The sequence below is a fragment of the Otolemur garnettii genome, unplaced genomic scaffold (assembly GCF_000181295.1).
Source record: "Otolemur garnettii isolate 467f Iridium unplaced genomic scaffold, OtoGar3 scaffold00028, whole genome shotgun sequence".
In the NCBI taxonomy this organism is placed as follows: Eukaryota; Metazoa; Chordata; class Mammalia; order Primates; family Galagidae; genus Otolemur; species Otolemur garnettii.
In genome coordinates, this window is record NW_003852423.1 from 10,622,951 (window position 1) to 10,638,037 (window position 15,087).

Consider the following 15,087-nt stretch of genomic DNA (forward strand, 5'->3'; position numbering starts at 1 on the left):
AGAAGTGAGTCAGGTTTCCTCCTGGCACTTTTTCCTGGTATTTGGAGCTCCTGGGAACCTGGCGTGCCATTTGCACACTCTCTGCCAGAAGGTAACACGCAGGTGTTTATGCAAAGCCAATTCAGATTTATCAAAGCAATAACAACTATAAATTTTAACTCTGGTGAAGTTTAAACTTGAAAGTTATTTTTTCTTTAGTTTTGTTTGAAATTTGGGGTTATCCCCTTCTGTCATTCATATGGTCTTCACTGAAGTTGAAGCTCTAAAAGAAAGGTGAGTGGAAGACCTTCAACAATCATCTCAGCTCTGAGTTCTTCTTAAAACCAGTTCCTGGGTGTCCTTAGAGTGCCTCCTACCATTACTGAGTGAACACACCTTTGATATTACACACCAGTGAGATCAGCCATTATTATTCAGGACATAGAAATGGCTGGTGCCATAGTTAACTGGTGCATGCTCTTGGCTCTAAGCAAGGTATAATTTATAAGAATTTTAATTTATGGCCATGGATATTACCCCCTAGCTTCAGATCTAATTTCAGGAGGAATAGTTATTTGACAGAGTGTTCAAGAGGCTGAGAAATTCTGCCTCTTTTATTTAAGCAGCTCATAGATTTAGCTGTCCCCTTTTTGAACGTTTGCACATTTCCTGGCTTACTTTGAAATGGTACCATGTGAGATCAAAGACAACTGGAGACCCGGTATTAATTCTAATAAATGTTAAAACAAAAGTTAAGCCCCATTTTCTGGTTTCTGTTGTAACTGGAAAGAATAGCTCATTCACTGAAAGAAAAATAATTAAAAATTAGGGCCAGGGTGCCTTATCTATTCCAAATGTGCATATAGGTATCTACTCTGCTTTTCATGACCTATGTTATACAGCAAAGAAAATCACATTTGATGACAACCCTGGGACTTTCTTCTGGCTCTTCTGCTCTGGCTGGGGGTGGAGCGGGGGGGAAGCACTATGTCTTTGCTGTCCATTGCTCCCCTGGCCTCACAACTTTTGTTTCCCTGCAGCTGAAGTGGTCACTAACAAGGGCCAATGTCATTGCCAATCCTGTGTCATCCTGCAACCACATTTATTCATGCAGGAGCCTGGGCTCTCTGGGGCCTAGGTCCTCACATGCTAGTCTCAGTTCATTTTATGGACCATCTCATCACCTCATCTTAGAGCTCAGGAGTCTTATGGAGGCTGCCAGGATGACTGTCCTCTTTACCTTGAATCATGGCCCTCAACTTCTAAATCTCTAACACAAAAGCATAAAGGAATAAAAGGAAAATTAAAACGGGGTAAACTCAATTGCTACTGATGACAAGTGGTCTAAAATTTCAGTTGTCTCACATGATGCTTCAGGTTTTCTTTTCTTTCTAATTTATTAATAGTTTATTTATCACTCATATTCATAGCTCAGGAACACAGGTCAGTGACAAATGTCTATGTAAATCAGCCCAAAGAAATTCTTTATATTTCAAAATTATTTTATGTTCTGAAAGACATCAGCCTTCCTCATCTCCTCAAAATCTTTCATAGAATGATAATTTCTGTAGAAATCCGCATATGCCTTCTTTCTTGGTTCAGCCACAGCAAACTTATAGAAAACTGCAACCCCCAAGGATACAACAGATGCTCCAACAATATATGAATCTGCAGGTTCCTGGCCAAGAGGCCACGCATCTGAGGTTTGGCCAAAGCACTGGAAGCCATGGTAGTTACTGTCCTTGATGGATTGCCAACCTCAACACGTCCTTCATAGCTGAGGTACACACAACTGCGGTCTCTTTCTTTTCTTTTCTTTTCTTTTTTGAGACATAATCTCACTACGTTGCCCTTGGTAGAGTGCTGTGGCGTCACAGCTCTCAGCAACCTCAAACTTTTGGGCTTCAATGATTCTGTTGCTTTAGCCTCCCAAGTAGCTGGGACTACAGGCACCTGCCACAATGCCTAGCTATTTTTTTTTGTTGTTACAGTTGTCATTGTTGTTTAGCTGGCTCAGGCTGGGTTCCTACCCACTAGCCTTGGTGTATGTGGCCGGCACTGTAACCACTGTGCTGAGCCACTTTTCAGGTTTTTTAATAGTGAAAATGTTCCCCTTAGATAGCAGAGAATTGGTAGGATTGTGATGCAGTTCTACTGTATGAGGAATATAAATGATTCCAAGGTATTTCAAAAGAACCAAGAGTTGTTAGAATTATCTATGGCCAATAAAATTACGTGACTCACATTTCCAAATTGGAAATGGGGCAAGCCTCAGTTTTCTCATAGGTCAAATGGGAAGAACAATTTTTACTAAGTATAGTTGCTGCGAAAATTGATGAGATAGTGTGTGCAAAGCACTTAGCACCATGCCTGACATCTTGTACCCCATAAATGAAAGAATGTGCACACACACACAGAGTCTTTTATTTTTACTCTCAGACCTTTTCTATTTACACCTATTTTTCAGAAAACTACTTTATCTAGCCTTTACCTATGGACTGTTTGTCTAGGGCCCAGCTGTTACTCATGTTCTCAATTGACAGTCCTTTAAATAGTCATATAGTTCTTTCTTTTCTCTTTCTTTCTTTCTTTCTTTCTTTCTTTCTTTTTCTTTCTTTTTGCAGTTTTTGGCTGGGCTTGGGTTTGAACCCACCGCCTCTGGCATATGGGGCCGGCACCCTACTCCTTTGAGCCACAGGCACCACCCAATAGCCATATATTTCTTCGACCCACAAACAGCAATTTTTGAAGCTAACCTATTATGATGGTGAGTTTTAGTATTTATAGAATCATAAAAACTAGAAATTTATTTGAAAGATGGGTCCTTACAATCCATAGAGTATCAAGTCCATAGAACACAGGGAACTTCGCTAATGTCCCAGAGTTTTCTAATCTAGATTGGCTTGTCAGAATTGTCTTTTACGCACACAACTGAACCCTTTGGATCTGGGAGGGCAAAAGCAGTGAACTTAGATCGAAAGAGGATCATGTGTGAAGGTGAGAAAGGACTTAGTGGTGAGAGGGTTACAAATTGTGTGACCTCGTGTACAGAAGCTTACTTCTTCATTTCTAAAACAGCATCTACCCTGCTTACCTCACAGAATCATGTGAGACCTAGAGTCTAGACAACGTGGGTGAAAATGTTTGTTAGTTATGGAATCCTGCATAAATATTAATTTTATCTTCTTTAAACACACAAAGATGCATGTGTATATCAGATGTATAGGTGTATATGTGCATCTTAATAATTTGGTTAGTATACTAGTAAAACCATTTTCAATAAAGCCGAATCTTTCATGTATCTCTTATCTGTAATGCCCGATTTGTGATCACTGTGGTCAATTTCTCTATGGACTGCAAAGATTGCTCAGTATCTTGGCGATCAGGCTAAGAGTGGGGCAGAAATGCAGAGGGGGATGATGCTGCATGGGAATCTGAGTCATTCGTTTGGGTGCCGAAAGTCCCTTGGCCATAGGGCGTCCAGCGACATTGCCTCTGAAGGGTGGGTTAAGTGGAAACCATTTTCTGCTTCCAGAAAATGCTGGATATTAAGATACTCTTTGAATCTCAAGCGATAATTTACTGATTTGCTGGGATTGACTACTCTCCATATGATTTAGAAAAGTCAATATAATTCTAGTTTCTTATAGGAATTTATAAATAGAATGCAGGCATGGCAAATTCTTTTCAACTTGAGGACAGTCTTCAGTCCGCTGGTCATGATGGCTTAGGGACCTGCACAGAAAGAAATTTTAAGACTGTGTGTAGGTCAGTGCCATGATTAACTTAGAGTGTCTACCACAGGCTTAGGTGAGAATGATACATGTATATAGAGGAACTAGCACTGAGGCCTTGGTTAGAATCCTGATATTGCTGCCGTTTACTTGAGAGAGTTCGAGCAAGACTGTTTAGCACCCTGGACCTTGGTTTTCCATATGTGCAACAGAATTTTGCATGATGAGGCCTCCACCATTGCCTTTTCTGGTTCTTGTAGCTTCCATTTCTGAGAAAAGGCAGTTACACAATTTTATTCATGTCAACTCAAGTATACTTTTGCAGGGAAGATGACTGTCCTCACAGACTACAGCGGTGTAATTCTACCCCACTTACCTTCTAGGATATTGTGAGATCTAGTCCTAGAAAATGTGTGTGAAAATATTTTGTAACTTGCCAACATTGTGTAAATATTAAGCCACAAATAATGGCCTCAGCTCCTCCAGTTTTTTAAATACTAAGCTCTCTAGAAAGTCAAGACTATGAAAGAAATTCCTTTCCTTTTAAAGAGCATTCACAGAAGATTCTTTTGGCTATAGCAAAGGAAAATAAAATTAATAATGACGTTTTTAAAGGATGAAAGCTGAATGTGTTTGACTTGGAACCCTTTATCATCCTTCTGTGAGTCTCAGAATGAGAGAGAGAATTGTTAAATTTTCTTTCCCCATTAAGAAAAAGAAAATCAGATGCCTGTTTGTTTCTTTTCATTGATATAAAAATTTACCAAATCTTTCTTCCATCTAGCCCTCCTACAATCAGACTTAACATTGGCTCAGAAGATTTTGGGGGTCTGATTTTAGCTAAGTCATTTGTTTCCTGTTTAAAAGGGGGAACAAAGGACATCAGACATGTTGCAATGTATATTTAAGTGACATCGTCTCCAGAGAAGTGGAAGGCAGGATCCCCTGAAGTTGTACAGAGGGCCATTCGGCAAGCCCTGGCCTACTGCAGCCTTTGGTGGCCTATCACCTTCCTGCTTTGGAATTTGTGTTTTTATTTTCTTGCATATTGTCATGTTATCTGAAGGGCTGAGAGACTGCGGGTGGCTAGTAGGCATCTGAATTCAGGGGAGGAGAGGGTCTTGGTGAACTCAGTCCATGCTTGTTACTAACTTTTGAGGAAAAGACCCCTTTGTGATCACTCGGCCTCTGTTTTCAGATCAGACTCCAACCCCAACGAGATTCCTGAAGAACTGCGAGGAGGTGGGGCTCTTCAGCGAGCTGGACTGCTCCCTGGAGCACGAGTTCCGGAAGGCGCAGGAGGAGGAGAGCAGCAAGCGGGTAGGTTTGTCGTGATGGACATCACGATGGGGGCCTCTCTGTTCTTCCTGGAAATTCCACGTGGAAACGAGGTGACCCTGCAGAAGGTGTTGATGTGGCCTAAAAACGGTATTTTATCCATTTTTGAGTGTTTGTCTAGTGTTTCAAAACATTCATGATCCCCTATTTTGCTATCATCCAAAGCTAAATAAATCATGGGGAAAATAGGGATCTGAAATATGAAATTCAAGCAAAGATAAGTTACCTGGTTCTGGAACCTGAGTCAGATATGAACTCATGGACTTTTTCTTTTCTCTGTCACTTGTTTTACTTTGCTAAGTCTTGAACTTCAAGCCTTACGTGGGCCATGATTGCAGAAGGCAGGAGCCAAAGTGTCAGAGAACAGGCGAGGAATGGGAGCAATGGTAGTGGTAGGAGAGGGGATTTCATCTGACTTTGGCCCAGGTTGTACTGTCTGTTTTTGATAATCTTTCTGGTCACTCTCCACCAACTTCATAATTACTTCCTGGTTCTATTCCCTTGTCATATTCCGGAACATCTGTTGTTGCGGAGACAAATGGGTTATCTACAAGTGTGGATCATTCGTTCGTAAAAAATGTAGGAAATTCACTTTGTGAAAGCTTTCAGAATATATTCAGTTTTTATCGTAATGTTGGGCTGGAATTTTAAAATCACTTTACAAGAGTAAGGAAAGGAGATGAGGTCAGAAGTAAATATGATAAAGATGCCTTTTAGTATTTCCCCCTTGTTATTATAGAGCATTATTGAGTGCCCACAACACCCTGAACAATAAATTAGACACAGTCCGTGAACAGAAACTTAAAACGTAAAAGGTGATTGAAAGGAAAGACCAGCTCAGAAGTAATGAATTCCGAAATTCCAGCTGTTCATCCGGAGAATAAATTTTAAAAGGCTCTGATATCTCCCTGGGTATTTCAAAGACTTTGAATCCTCCTCTATGAGAAGTTATAATAATCCCCACTCTACCAGATTTTTCATGCCACATTCTCACATCGTAACGGCCAAGGGCCTGTATTCACTCTGCTTTAGGAAAATTCACAAAAATAAGAGATGCTTGCAAGAGGGGCTAAAATACGAATCAACTCACTTTATTTATTTATAATTAATTTGCCATTTATATCCAACCCTCTCCCCCACTTCCCTGCCAAATGATAGGAAGTGTCCTTTCTCTCTTTTTTTTTAAACACACATTCTTATTGTAATTATTAGCAGGCAAATGAAAAAGTTCTGAGCCCTTTAAAAATATATTTCATTGCAGTAGAAATACATTTTAAAAAACCCATGAAAATAGTGAAGGAGAGAAAGAAAGTCTTGTACAGCAAATTTCCTCTGGTTGAGTAATAAAGGTAGTTCCTTTTGTAGGGGTGTGTGTGTGTGTGTGTGTGTGTGTGAGAGTATTTGAGGGATTAAGTTCATTCATTTCTTCAGATAGTCAAAACTGGCTTCTTAGATTCAACTGAACTATAAGGAAGATCTGATAGGACAGTTTCACCGGAAGTGTTTCCCCTTGATTTTCCTAACGATGTCTCACCCCCTACAGTTTCATCAAGCCCACGGTAGAGGCGTGGGTTGAGACATTCTCCAGTACGTTATTCATGATTTCCTATATGGAGGCCTGTATGAGGAAATTTTTGCAGATCTGAATTCCAGGAAATCATTTGATTCCCCTGAGGAACCGAAATATTTTCTCCTCATAGATGTGCGAGTCTTGTAACTGGTTCTGTTTCTCTTTTCACTCTGACTGCGAGCATAACACAAAGCCGGGTTGACTGCTAAACGGGAGAACTCTTTAGAACGCTGTGTGACGGCTAGACTTGCACTTCAAATTTTCTCTGGTTCTGATTCCTAATTAAAACAAGCAAACAAACAAAAAACATTGTCATCATATACATGTTTTATGAGTTGCTTTAAATTTCTTCTGGGTTGAGAAAGAGTATAAATAATGACATTTTATAAATTAAAATAATTAGGCAAGCAATGTGAAGAAAGAAGACGAATGCAGCTGTGGAACTGTGTGACGTCTCCCTTTCCAGTGTTGCTCAGAGCCCTGCGATGATTTCATGATGGGCGGGCAGATGGGTGGGGGGAATCCTGTAACCAGCCCCTCCCATGGTGTGGGGCCAACCTCTCAGACACCACCATCTCAGAACCCAGGTTTGCTTGCACACACTGGAAGCTGGACAGTAACAGTCAGACCGTGGAGGCTTCCCCTTCCTTTGCTTTGTTCAAACCAGAGAGGCCAAATTCAGACTTGGGTGGCTGTGATTATCTGCAGTGAGAGCATCCTCTCAAGGCTTAAAGCACAGTGACACATCCAGCAGCCAAGTGGGCTGTGTTGGTGGCTTTTGCCCCGGCATCTCTTTGGAAACCACATGAAGAGTAGATGCCATCCTCCCCAGTCTGACCATAGAGTTTCACCAGCTCCTTGGACCAACTTTTTCCAGTTGTCAATATCCCTGGCATCCTGCCACCCCCCAGCCCCTTCTCCGTTCGTTCTTTCCCTGCTTAAAAAGCAGGAAGACACCTTCTTATGAAACACATACCTTACTATTTCTGAGTGTTACCTTTCTTCCCTTTTGTTGTACATTCAGATGATCATCACTTTTTAATTCTATGTTTCCAGCTCTCATCTGATTTCTTTTCTTCTGAGGCTTTTAATGAAAGACTTGCGTTGGTCCCTTTAGTAAGTTTTAGTAAAGAGGAAAATGGATTCATTTATCTGGAGAATTTGGTTTTAAAAAGAAAGGTTCTTTTTTGAACCTTTTGAAAAGGCTGAGCTGGTTCCATACTCCTTTAAATTTCTAGCTATAGTTTGGTCTAGAAAATTCTAGATCAAATATGCTCTAAAGAGCAAATAGAGAATTGATTCTTGCTTAGCACATGTGACTGTCCACGGGGAAAAATTCTGTTCTACAGACTCTAGTCCTGATGTCCTTTTCCAAAAGCATCCCAATGCCTGTGCAAAATAAAGTCCACTGGAGAAAGGCCTCAGTTGATATCGTATATAGCAGACAACGCATTCCAGAACTGCCTGAATTTTCTGTGTTACTGTAAGTCCAATAGTTCTTTAATATGAGGCTTTTTTCCTTTCCCTTGGAATAGCATCAAAGCAGGCCTCACAAATCTCAGCTTGCTGATAGCTTTAGAAATCAGGCTAGTCCATACCCTGAAATATAGGAGAAACTTTTGTTCATCATTTTTCATCCCTGAAGTTTTTTCGAGTGTCCATCACATGCTAGGCACTGACTGAAGGCATTGGTGAATATACTACTGAATAAAGATGATAAAAAGCAAGTAAACATACACTCCTACCTTCGTGTAGCATACTTCTAGTGGGCGCAACAAGCAATAAATAAGTGAAAAACATGTAGCATGTCAGATGGCGATAAGTGCCATAGAGAAAAAGGTAACAAGGAAGGGGCACAGGGAGTGCTGGGGGTGGTCACAGAGGCTGCCTGGTGTGGGCGTGTGAGCAGAAACCTGGGGAGCAGAAGGCCCGGACCAGATGCATAGTGAGAGGCAGCATGTTCCACAGGTGCAAAGGCTTGTGGCTGGATGAATTGTGTTGGAAGAATTGCAAAGAGGCCTGTTTGGCTGGGAAAAAAGTGGGTACAAAGGCTAGAAAACTGGGTGTGGGAGGGCAGATCCAGGACAGGCTTGTGGCCGTTCGAAGGGCTTTGGCTTTGACGTTGAGTGAGATGGGAAACTGGAGGACCATTCTGGGCATAGAGTGATACTGTCTGACTTGTATCTTAGAAAGATCACTCTAGGTGGCCGAGCTGTAAGCAAACTATGGAAAGGCAATGGCTATGGAAAGAGAGAGGCCAGTTGGGAGAATAGTGAAAGGGTCTAGATTAAAGACGAGAGCAGATTGTCCAAGGGGAGGTGAAGGGGGAAGAGATTCTGGGCGCATTTTGAAGATAGAGGCAATAGGATTTGCTGATGGACGAGATTGCAGAGTAACAGAGGAGAACCAATGATGAAACCAGGTTTCTGGCCTGAGCAGCTGGAAGCACGGGGAGGTAGCAGGTTTGAGGGTACAATTTTAGACTTGTTAAGTGGAGATACTGGACCAGCAGATGGATAGATAGGTCTAGAATTCAGGGGGAGATGCAGATTTGGGAATTGTTGGCTTAGAGATGGTATTTACATATATAAGGCTGGGTAGAACCACATGAGCCAGGAGTGAATAGAGAAGAATTGGAGAGTTCTCAGCATGAAGCTGAGATGAGTCTTCTAGAATTCTCCAAAACAAAGGATTCAACCTCATTCAGTGGCCAGAGAGGACAAAGAAGACCAGGAGGATGAGGTCAAGTGAGGACTCCACCCCTGGCAGCAATGCCGAATGCATGGTAAGCACACAGAGTTTGTGTTTCCATGTCAGAAAAAAGAAAAATAAAAAAGGTTTTCAAAAAGAAAAAGGAAGTGAGAAAGAGGGGGGTGAATTTACTTTATAAATTTGATTGCTTTAAAAAAGTGATCAAATAATGCCTATCCAGGATGTGTGAGACAGTATCAGCATATGACAGCAGTTGTGTGTGTGTGTGTGTGTGTAAGGAAAGAAGGCTGCTGAAGGATGAGCAGTGCACTCCTTTGTCTTGCTGAGAGAGTAAAGCATGGCAGCCACCGTGGTTCAGGACTCCGCAGATGGAACGCGTGGTGTATAAGTGCTAAGTGCTGCTCTTCTCCCCCAGGACCTACATCTGACTCATTATGCTGATGTAGCCATAGCAAATTAGGACATTTCCATGCTCTAGAATTCCTACCCAAATGATAAAAAGTGCAGTCCATCCCCAGAGAGTATTGACTGTTTAACACACGGGAACAAAGGACAAGCTACAATCTTAAGATCTTAGATCCCAGCTCAACAGGAGTCACAGAACAGAGCGTGACCGGGTCAGCCTCAGCTCAGCAGAGTCGGCTACTCGATCTGATTAAATCCTGTACCTGGAAATCATGTTACCCGATGCTACCCGTGACTTGAGGTGAAAGGGTGCAGGGGAGCGGCGCTTGGCCTTCTCACGCTGTCCTGTGCCCATCTGCCACTAGCCAGCGTGGTCCCTCCCTGAGAAGGGGGATGAGTGGTGCTGGGTGGGAAATAAAAGCCACTGAGTTGAGCAAACTTGCGACAGCTGCATGTTTCCGGTTAGGCTAACATGTTGCTTCTATAATATTTGTGTAAAACAATCCCCTCCTCCCCCAGAAGTCTGGAGAAAAAGAATATTCTGAAACCTAAACTTGGTTTTATCCAGGATTTGAAAATGTCCCCCTGTTTTGCTAAATCCTTGTAGATGAGGCTGCTTTTGATCTTTTCAAAGTTGTTTTTTTTTTTTTTTTTTTAGCAGCATAACTGAAAGGAAACACCCATAGACAATAATATTGGAGATGACAACCAACATCTTCCCCCACCCTAATGAGCGAAGACCCCAAGGCTTGTATCCTCAGGATTCCTTTTGTTCTTCAATTTCAGCACGCACAAGTAAATCACTTTCACCTTTCTCCTTGTAGGTTAAAATCATGCCCTTACATCTTTGGTGGAATTTGACGCTGGAGAGAATTTGGCTTGATCTTTGCAACCCACTGGGGGAATGACTAACCCTGTGGATGAACTGGAAGCTATTTAATGTGTTTTAGCTCGCTAGGATTTAGGAATAATGGGTACAATTTCAGCAGGGATTAGTAAGAGTTGGTATCTACTTCCACGTACGTGAATTAGGACTTGTTCTCAGGTTCCACCTCAACTTTCAAATGGAGTCAAGGTTTTCTGTAACTCACAGGGTTTCTTTTATTTGACTCAGTTTTGTTTGGTGGAAAGTCAGGATGTCCCCAGAGCAGCGAGATGCCATAGTCTCTTGTCTTGCAAAGAGAACTTAATGTCATATATGTTTGATATGGATTGTGAGGGAAGCGCACAGCTTAGAGGAACACTGACCAAGATGGGTACCAGGTTCATCATCTCTCTTGAAAAGTTTGTATATTTGGATAATTTGGGTTTTAATAGATAAATCCTTGCAACCCATCACACTTTTACAATAAAGAAAAAATATTTTACCTCTTAAGACTGAGGACTTAATTTCTAATGCTAAGTTATTTGGCTCTGTCTTCAGCCAGTGTTATAAGGGAGAGGTGGTTGCAGCAGTAGTAGTGAACGTCTTCTAGCCTACTAGAAGGATAGTTTTGTCATTCTCTGAGTTCAGTATTAATTATTTAAATGATTCATCATAGATTTCACCCATATTGCTAACACATGACATTTGTTCTGGTAAGCTAGAGGTCTCTACCTGATGTCTTCTTAAGAACTGGTCCAAAGCTTTCAGAGGCTAAAATCTGAATTAGAAAGGTTGTATGTTCATTTCATGCCTGTGATGGGTGTTCTCATTTGAGGTCCTAATGTTTTTACTTGAAGCTACAGAGTAGGAGAGACTGGGAGAAAGGTCGGACCCTGTTTAATATATAACGTGATGAGTGTTAGAGGGGAAACTGGACATTCATTGGGGGCAATGAATGAATATTAATTTTTGCTGGAAGTATTGTGGAATGAAATAGTCTTTCCTTGTACCAGAATTGCCTGTCCCATGGGGGCTGGGTATGGTAATGATAAGAGTATGTGCATATTTATGAAGCATATTCAAGTTCATATATGACGTTTTAAACATGTGATTAATGGTTATTTGGTTTTAGTTAACAAGGAATAATTATGAGTGGTTAGTCTGTTAATAGTTTCCACATTCCAAAGGCGTAGACACAGACTATCAAGAGAGACAAAAGGAGGGATGCTGGGCCCTCACCGAGGAGGACGGTGGTCTGTGTGGCACGTCCTGGCTTTTCTCCTGCCTCTCTATACTCCTGTCTCTGCCTCCTTGCCTTTTGGGTGACACCACTCTCACAGGTGGTTTCAGGAATGGTCAGCTCCACCCGGACAACTCCAGGCTCTCTGCCTCTTCCTTACACACACACACACACACACACACACACACACACACATCTAGCAGACATCTAGCTCTCATCTAGACCCAAGTATTGGTCTCCGACTTCCAGCTGTTGCTGATGTTCTCATTTGACTATACCATTGCCATTTCCAAGTCAGTTGGATGATCTGTCCACTACAGGACTTAGGAAAGGGTCCTCAGACCTTTCTTTTATTTTTCATTTCACCTTGAGTCTGGACCATCATTATTTCCTACTGGCATATTGCTACCAATTTCAAGAAAGTTACTTGACTTTTAATATAACTTTAAAAAGATACTTAGGGCCAGATGTGGTGGCTCATGCCTATAATCTTAGCACTCTGGGAGGTGGAGGCAGGTGGGTTTCCTTAGCTCAAGAGTTCAAGACCAGCCTGAGCAAGAATGAGACCCCATCATTACTAAAATAGAAAAACTAGCTGAGTGTTGTGACGGGTGCCTATAGACCCAGCTACTGGGGAGGCTAAGACAAGAGGATCAAGTGAGCTCAAGAGTTTGAGGCTGCTTTGAGCTAAGATGCCATAGCACTCTATCCAGGGCAACAGAGTGAGACTTTGTATCAAAAATAAATACATAAATAATAAAAATGGAGATACTTAGCAATAAGTAATATTGTACAAGCAAATGTATTTTTTAAAAAGTGAAAACTAACTGAAATGTTTTGGAAAAAACAGTGTTCCTGAAGCTGTTTGCCTCTCATTTGTGGTTAAGCTAAATGTGCTTCCAAATATTATCATTGTTAAAAGTTGGAGAGGTTGGGCTGCGGCTGTGGTTTAGTGAGTAGGGCGCCAGCCCCATATACTGAGGGTGGCGGGTTTGAACACAGCCCCGGCCTAACTGCAACTACAACAACAAAGAATAGCCAGGTGTTATGGCGGGTGCCTGTAGTCGCAGCTACTTGGGAGGCTGAGGCAAGAGAATTGCCTAAGCCCAAGAGCTGGAGGCTGCTGTGAGCTGTGATGCCACAGCACTCTACCAAGGGCAACAAAGTGAGATTCTGTCTCTTAAAAAAAAAAAAAAGTTGGAGAGGTTGGTGTGGAACTTCGTGAGTATAACAGGGGAACATGTTGTCTGGCTAGATCCTGGTTCTACAATGTTCTGTGCAAGGAAAGCATCTAGAAGGACTGAGGTAGGCATAGGGTGGCATAAGAAAATGATAGGGAAAGAGACTCAAAATAGCCCCAAACACTACAGACCCCAGTGCGCCCAGACACGACAGTCGGCTCCGACTCAGCCTGTGAGGGTGACTTGTTTGCTCGGCCCCTGTCTTCCCATCAGGCAGCCCTTACTGTAGCTGCAAATTAGTCCAATTGAATTATTTGGCTGGGATGATTCTCACTAAAACAATTACCAAGCTCAACTTTGAGGACTGAGCAAAAGGCAGCTTTTCCCGGGGCGGGGGCGGGGGGGGGACTTTCCCAGCATGGTGACTTTTCTGTCCAGCCTGGGTTCGGTTCTCAGCTTGTTTAAATCACTCCTTACCTGTTCAGAGGCTTCAAGGTACTAACTCCAATGGAATCACAACATCGAATGGATACTCTCCTCGGAAGAAATCATTTTCCAGCTGTGAGTAATTCAAGACTTCTAAGGCACCAGCCAGGCACACGGAGGCGGGTGTGTACCTGGGCCCAGGAGGCCCTCGCATCTGCAGAGGAAGCCGCACTGTCTTCGTGAGGCCCTGCTTTAGTACTCCCACAGGCATGCAGGAAAGCAGATCTGGTTTTGGGGCCAGATTAAAACAAAATGACTAAAAGATGAAGCTTCCGTTCTAGGCAGAAAACAGCACTCACATTTGGAAAATTGGACCAAATGGCAGACTCATGAGCATCTGTAGCGAAGTCATTTACCTGGGCCCCTGACAGAGATGGGGAAAAAATCGACGTTGTAAAAAAAGGAAAGGAAAATAATATAATAGTTGCAAGAAATCGTCTCTGCCTCCATTATCTCATAAATCCAGGTGAACATTAAGTGTGGTTAGGAGCAGGTATGGGAGTGATTTACTCTGGGAACACTGCTTTCGCATTTGTGTGTTGTTAAGTTATTTCCATACTGAAAAGTCTGAGGCCAGGAACTGGGATTCCGAGCATTCCTCCCCTCCATATTTCCAGCACGTTGGCTGTCAACTCAAACCTGGTGGGTGATGACTGATTTTAGCATCAGAGCCGCGCAGGGACATTTTCCCTGTTCTTCACTGAGTACCACCAAAGACCAAAGCCCTAAGAAAGTTTATGAAATGGTGGAATTTTGGCTCCCTGAGTTCCATGTACATACATTCCTGCCCTTTAAGGAACTAGCTGTTTTGGTGAACTAGGCTGCCCTGGTGAAGCAGTTATATTTTCTGTGAATGTTGGGCAGATTGATGGCTGGTGATTCGGCACTGGGCTTATAAGTTGGTTGAGCTGGAGATGAGCTAGACTGGTCCCTTGTGTACCTTGCACAGTATCACCTGCTTGCTTCTCCTGTGTGTCTGTGGGCTATCCTTTGCAGACTTCCCCAGATCATTGCTGGGCTTCCCTTTGGGCTTTGCTTTCTGGGATACTAAAGGCTATTGTTTGGTGTGTTGAAACCTGCGACTCGACTCAGTTCTATGGGACAAGTCCATTTCTCTTGTGTGGCTCTCCCGTCAGGAAAGACTTCACTCTCACCATTTCCTCTAAGCACAAGTTTTCTAATAATATTTACTCACGCTGGCAAGATAAGAACATTATATAAGATGACATTTTGGCCTTTGACTTAAAGGCAAATGGGAGCTATTTCATTTGAGAGTTTTGGAACTAGAAGGAGGGATGTCCCGTGAGCAAGCTTTCCTTTCTTTGTGGGCACTGTGGGGCTGGCTCCAGGGTCCTCTCTGTGAAGTGAGGGCTTCACATTTTGGATTTAGTGTGGCTCCAGCTAGAGCATCCTTGAGATCTGAGTTACATGTGAAATATACCATCTGTTACATGGAAACTCTGACAGTTGATTACAGTGCTGATGCTGAACCCTGCCTGAGTCCTGAGTTGGTGCTGGGCACGGCCTTTTTCTGTGGTTTTATGTTTGGGTGGGGGCTGATGAGGCTCTGCAAAAAG

The 15,087-nt window shown here is 42.5% G+C and overlaps 1 protein-coding gene across 3 annotated transcripts in view; it reads left to right on the top strand.

The window, feature by feature from the left end:
* CREB5 (cAMP responsive element binding protein 5) overlaps positions 1 to 15,087 on the top strand; it is a 401,904-nt gene that overhangs the window by 85,289 nt on the left and 301,528 nt on the right. For all 3 annotated transcript variants that reach the window (XM_003788538.3, XM_003788539.3, XM_003788540.3), the window contains one exon: positions 4,912 to 5,033. In XM_003788538.3, coding sequence (XP_003788586.1) covers positions 4,912 to 5,033 — 122 coding nt within the window. The remainder of the gene's footprint in view (positions 1 to 4,911; positions 5,034 to 15,087) is intronic.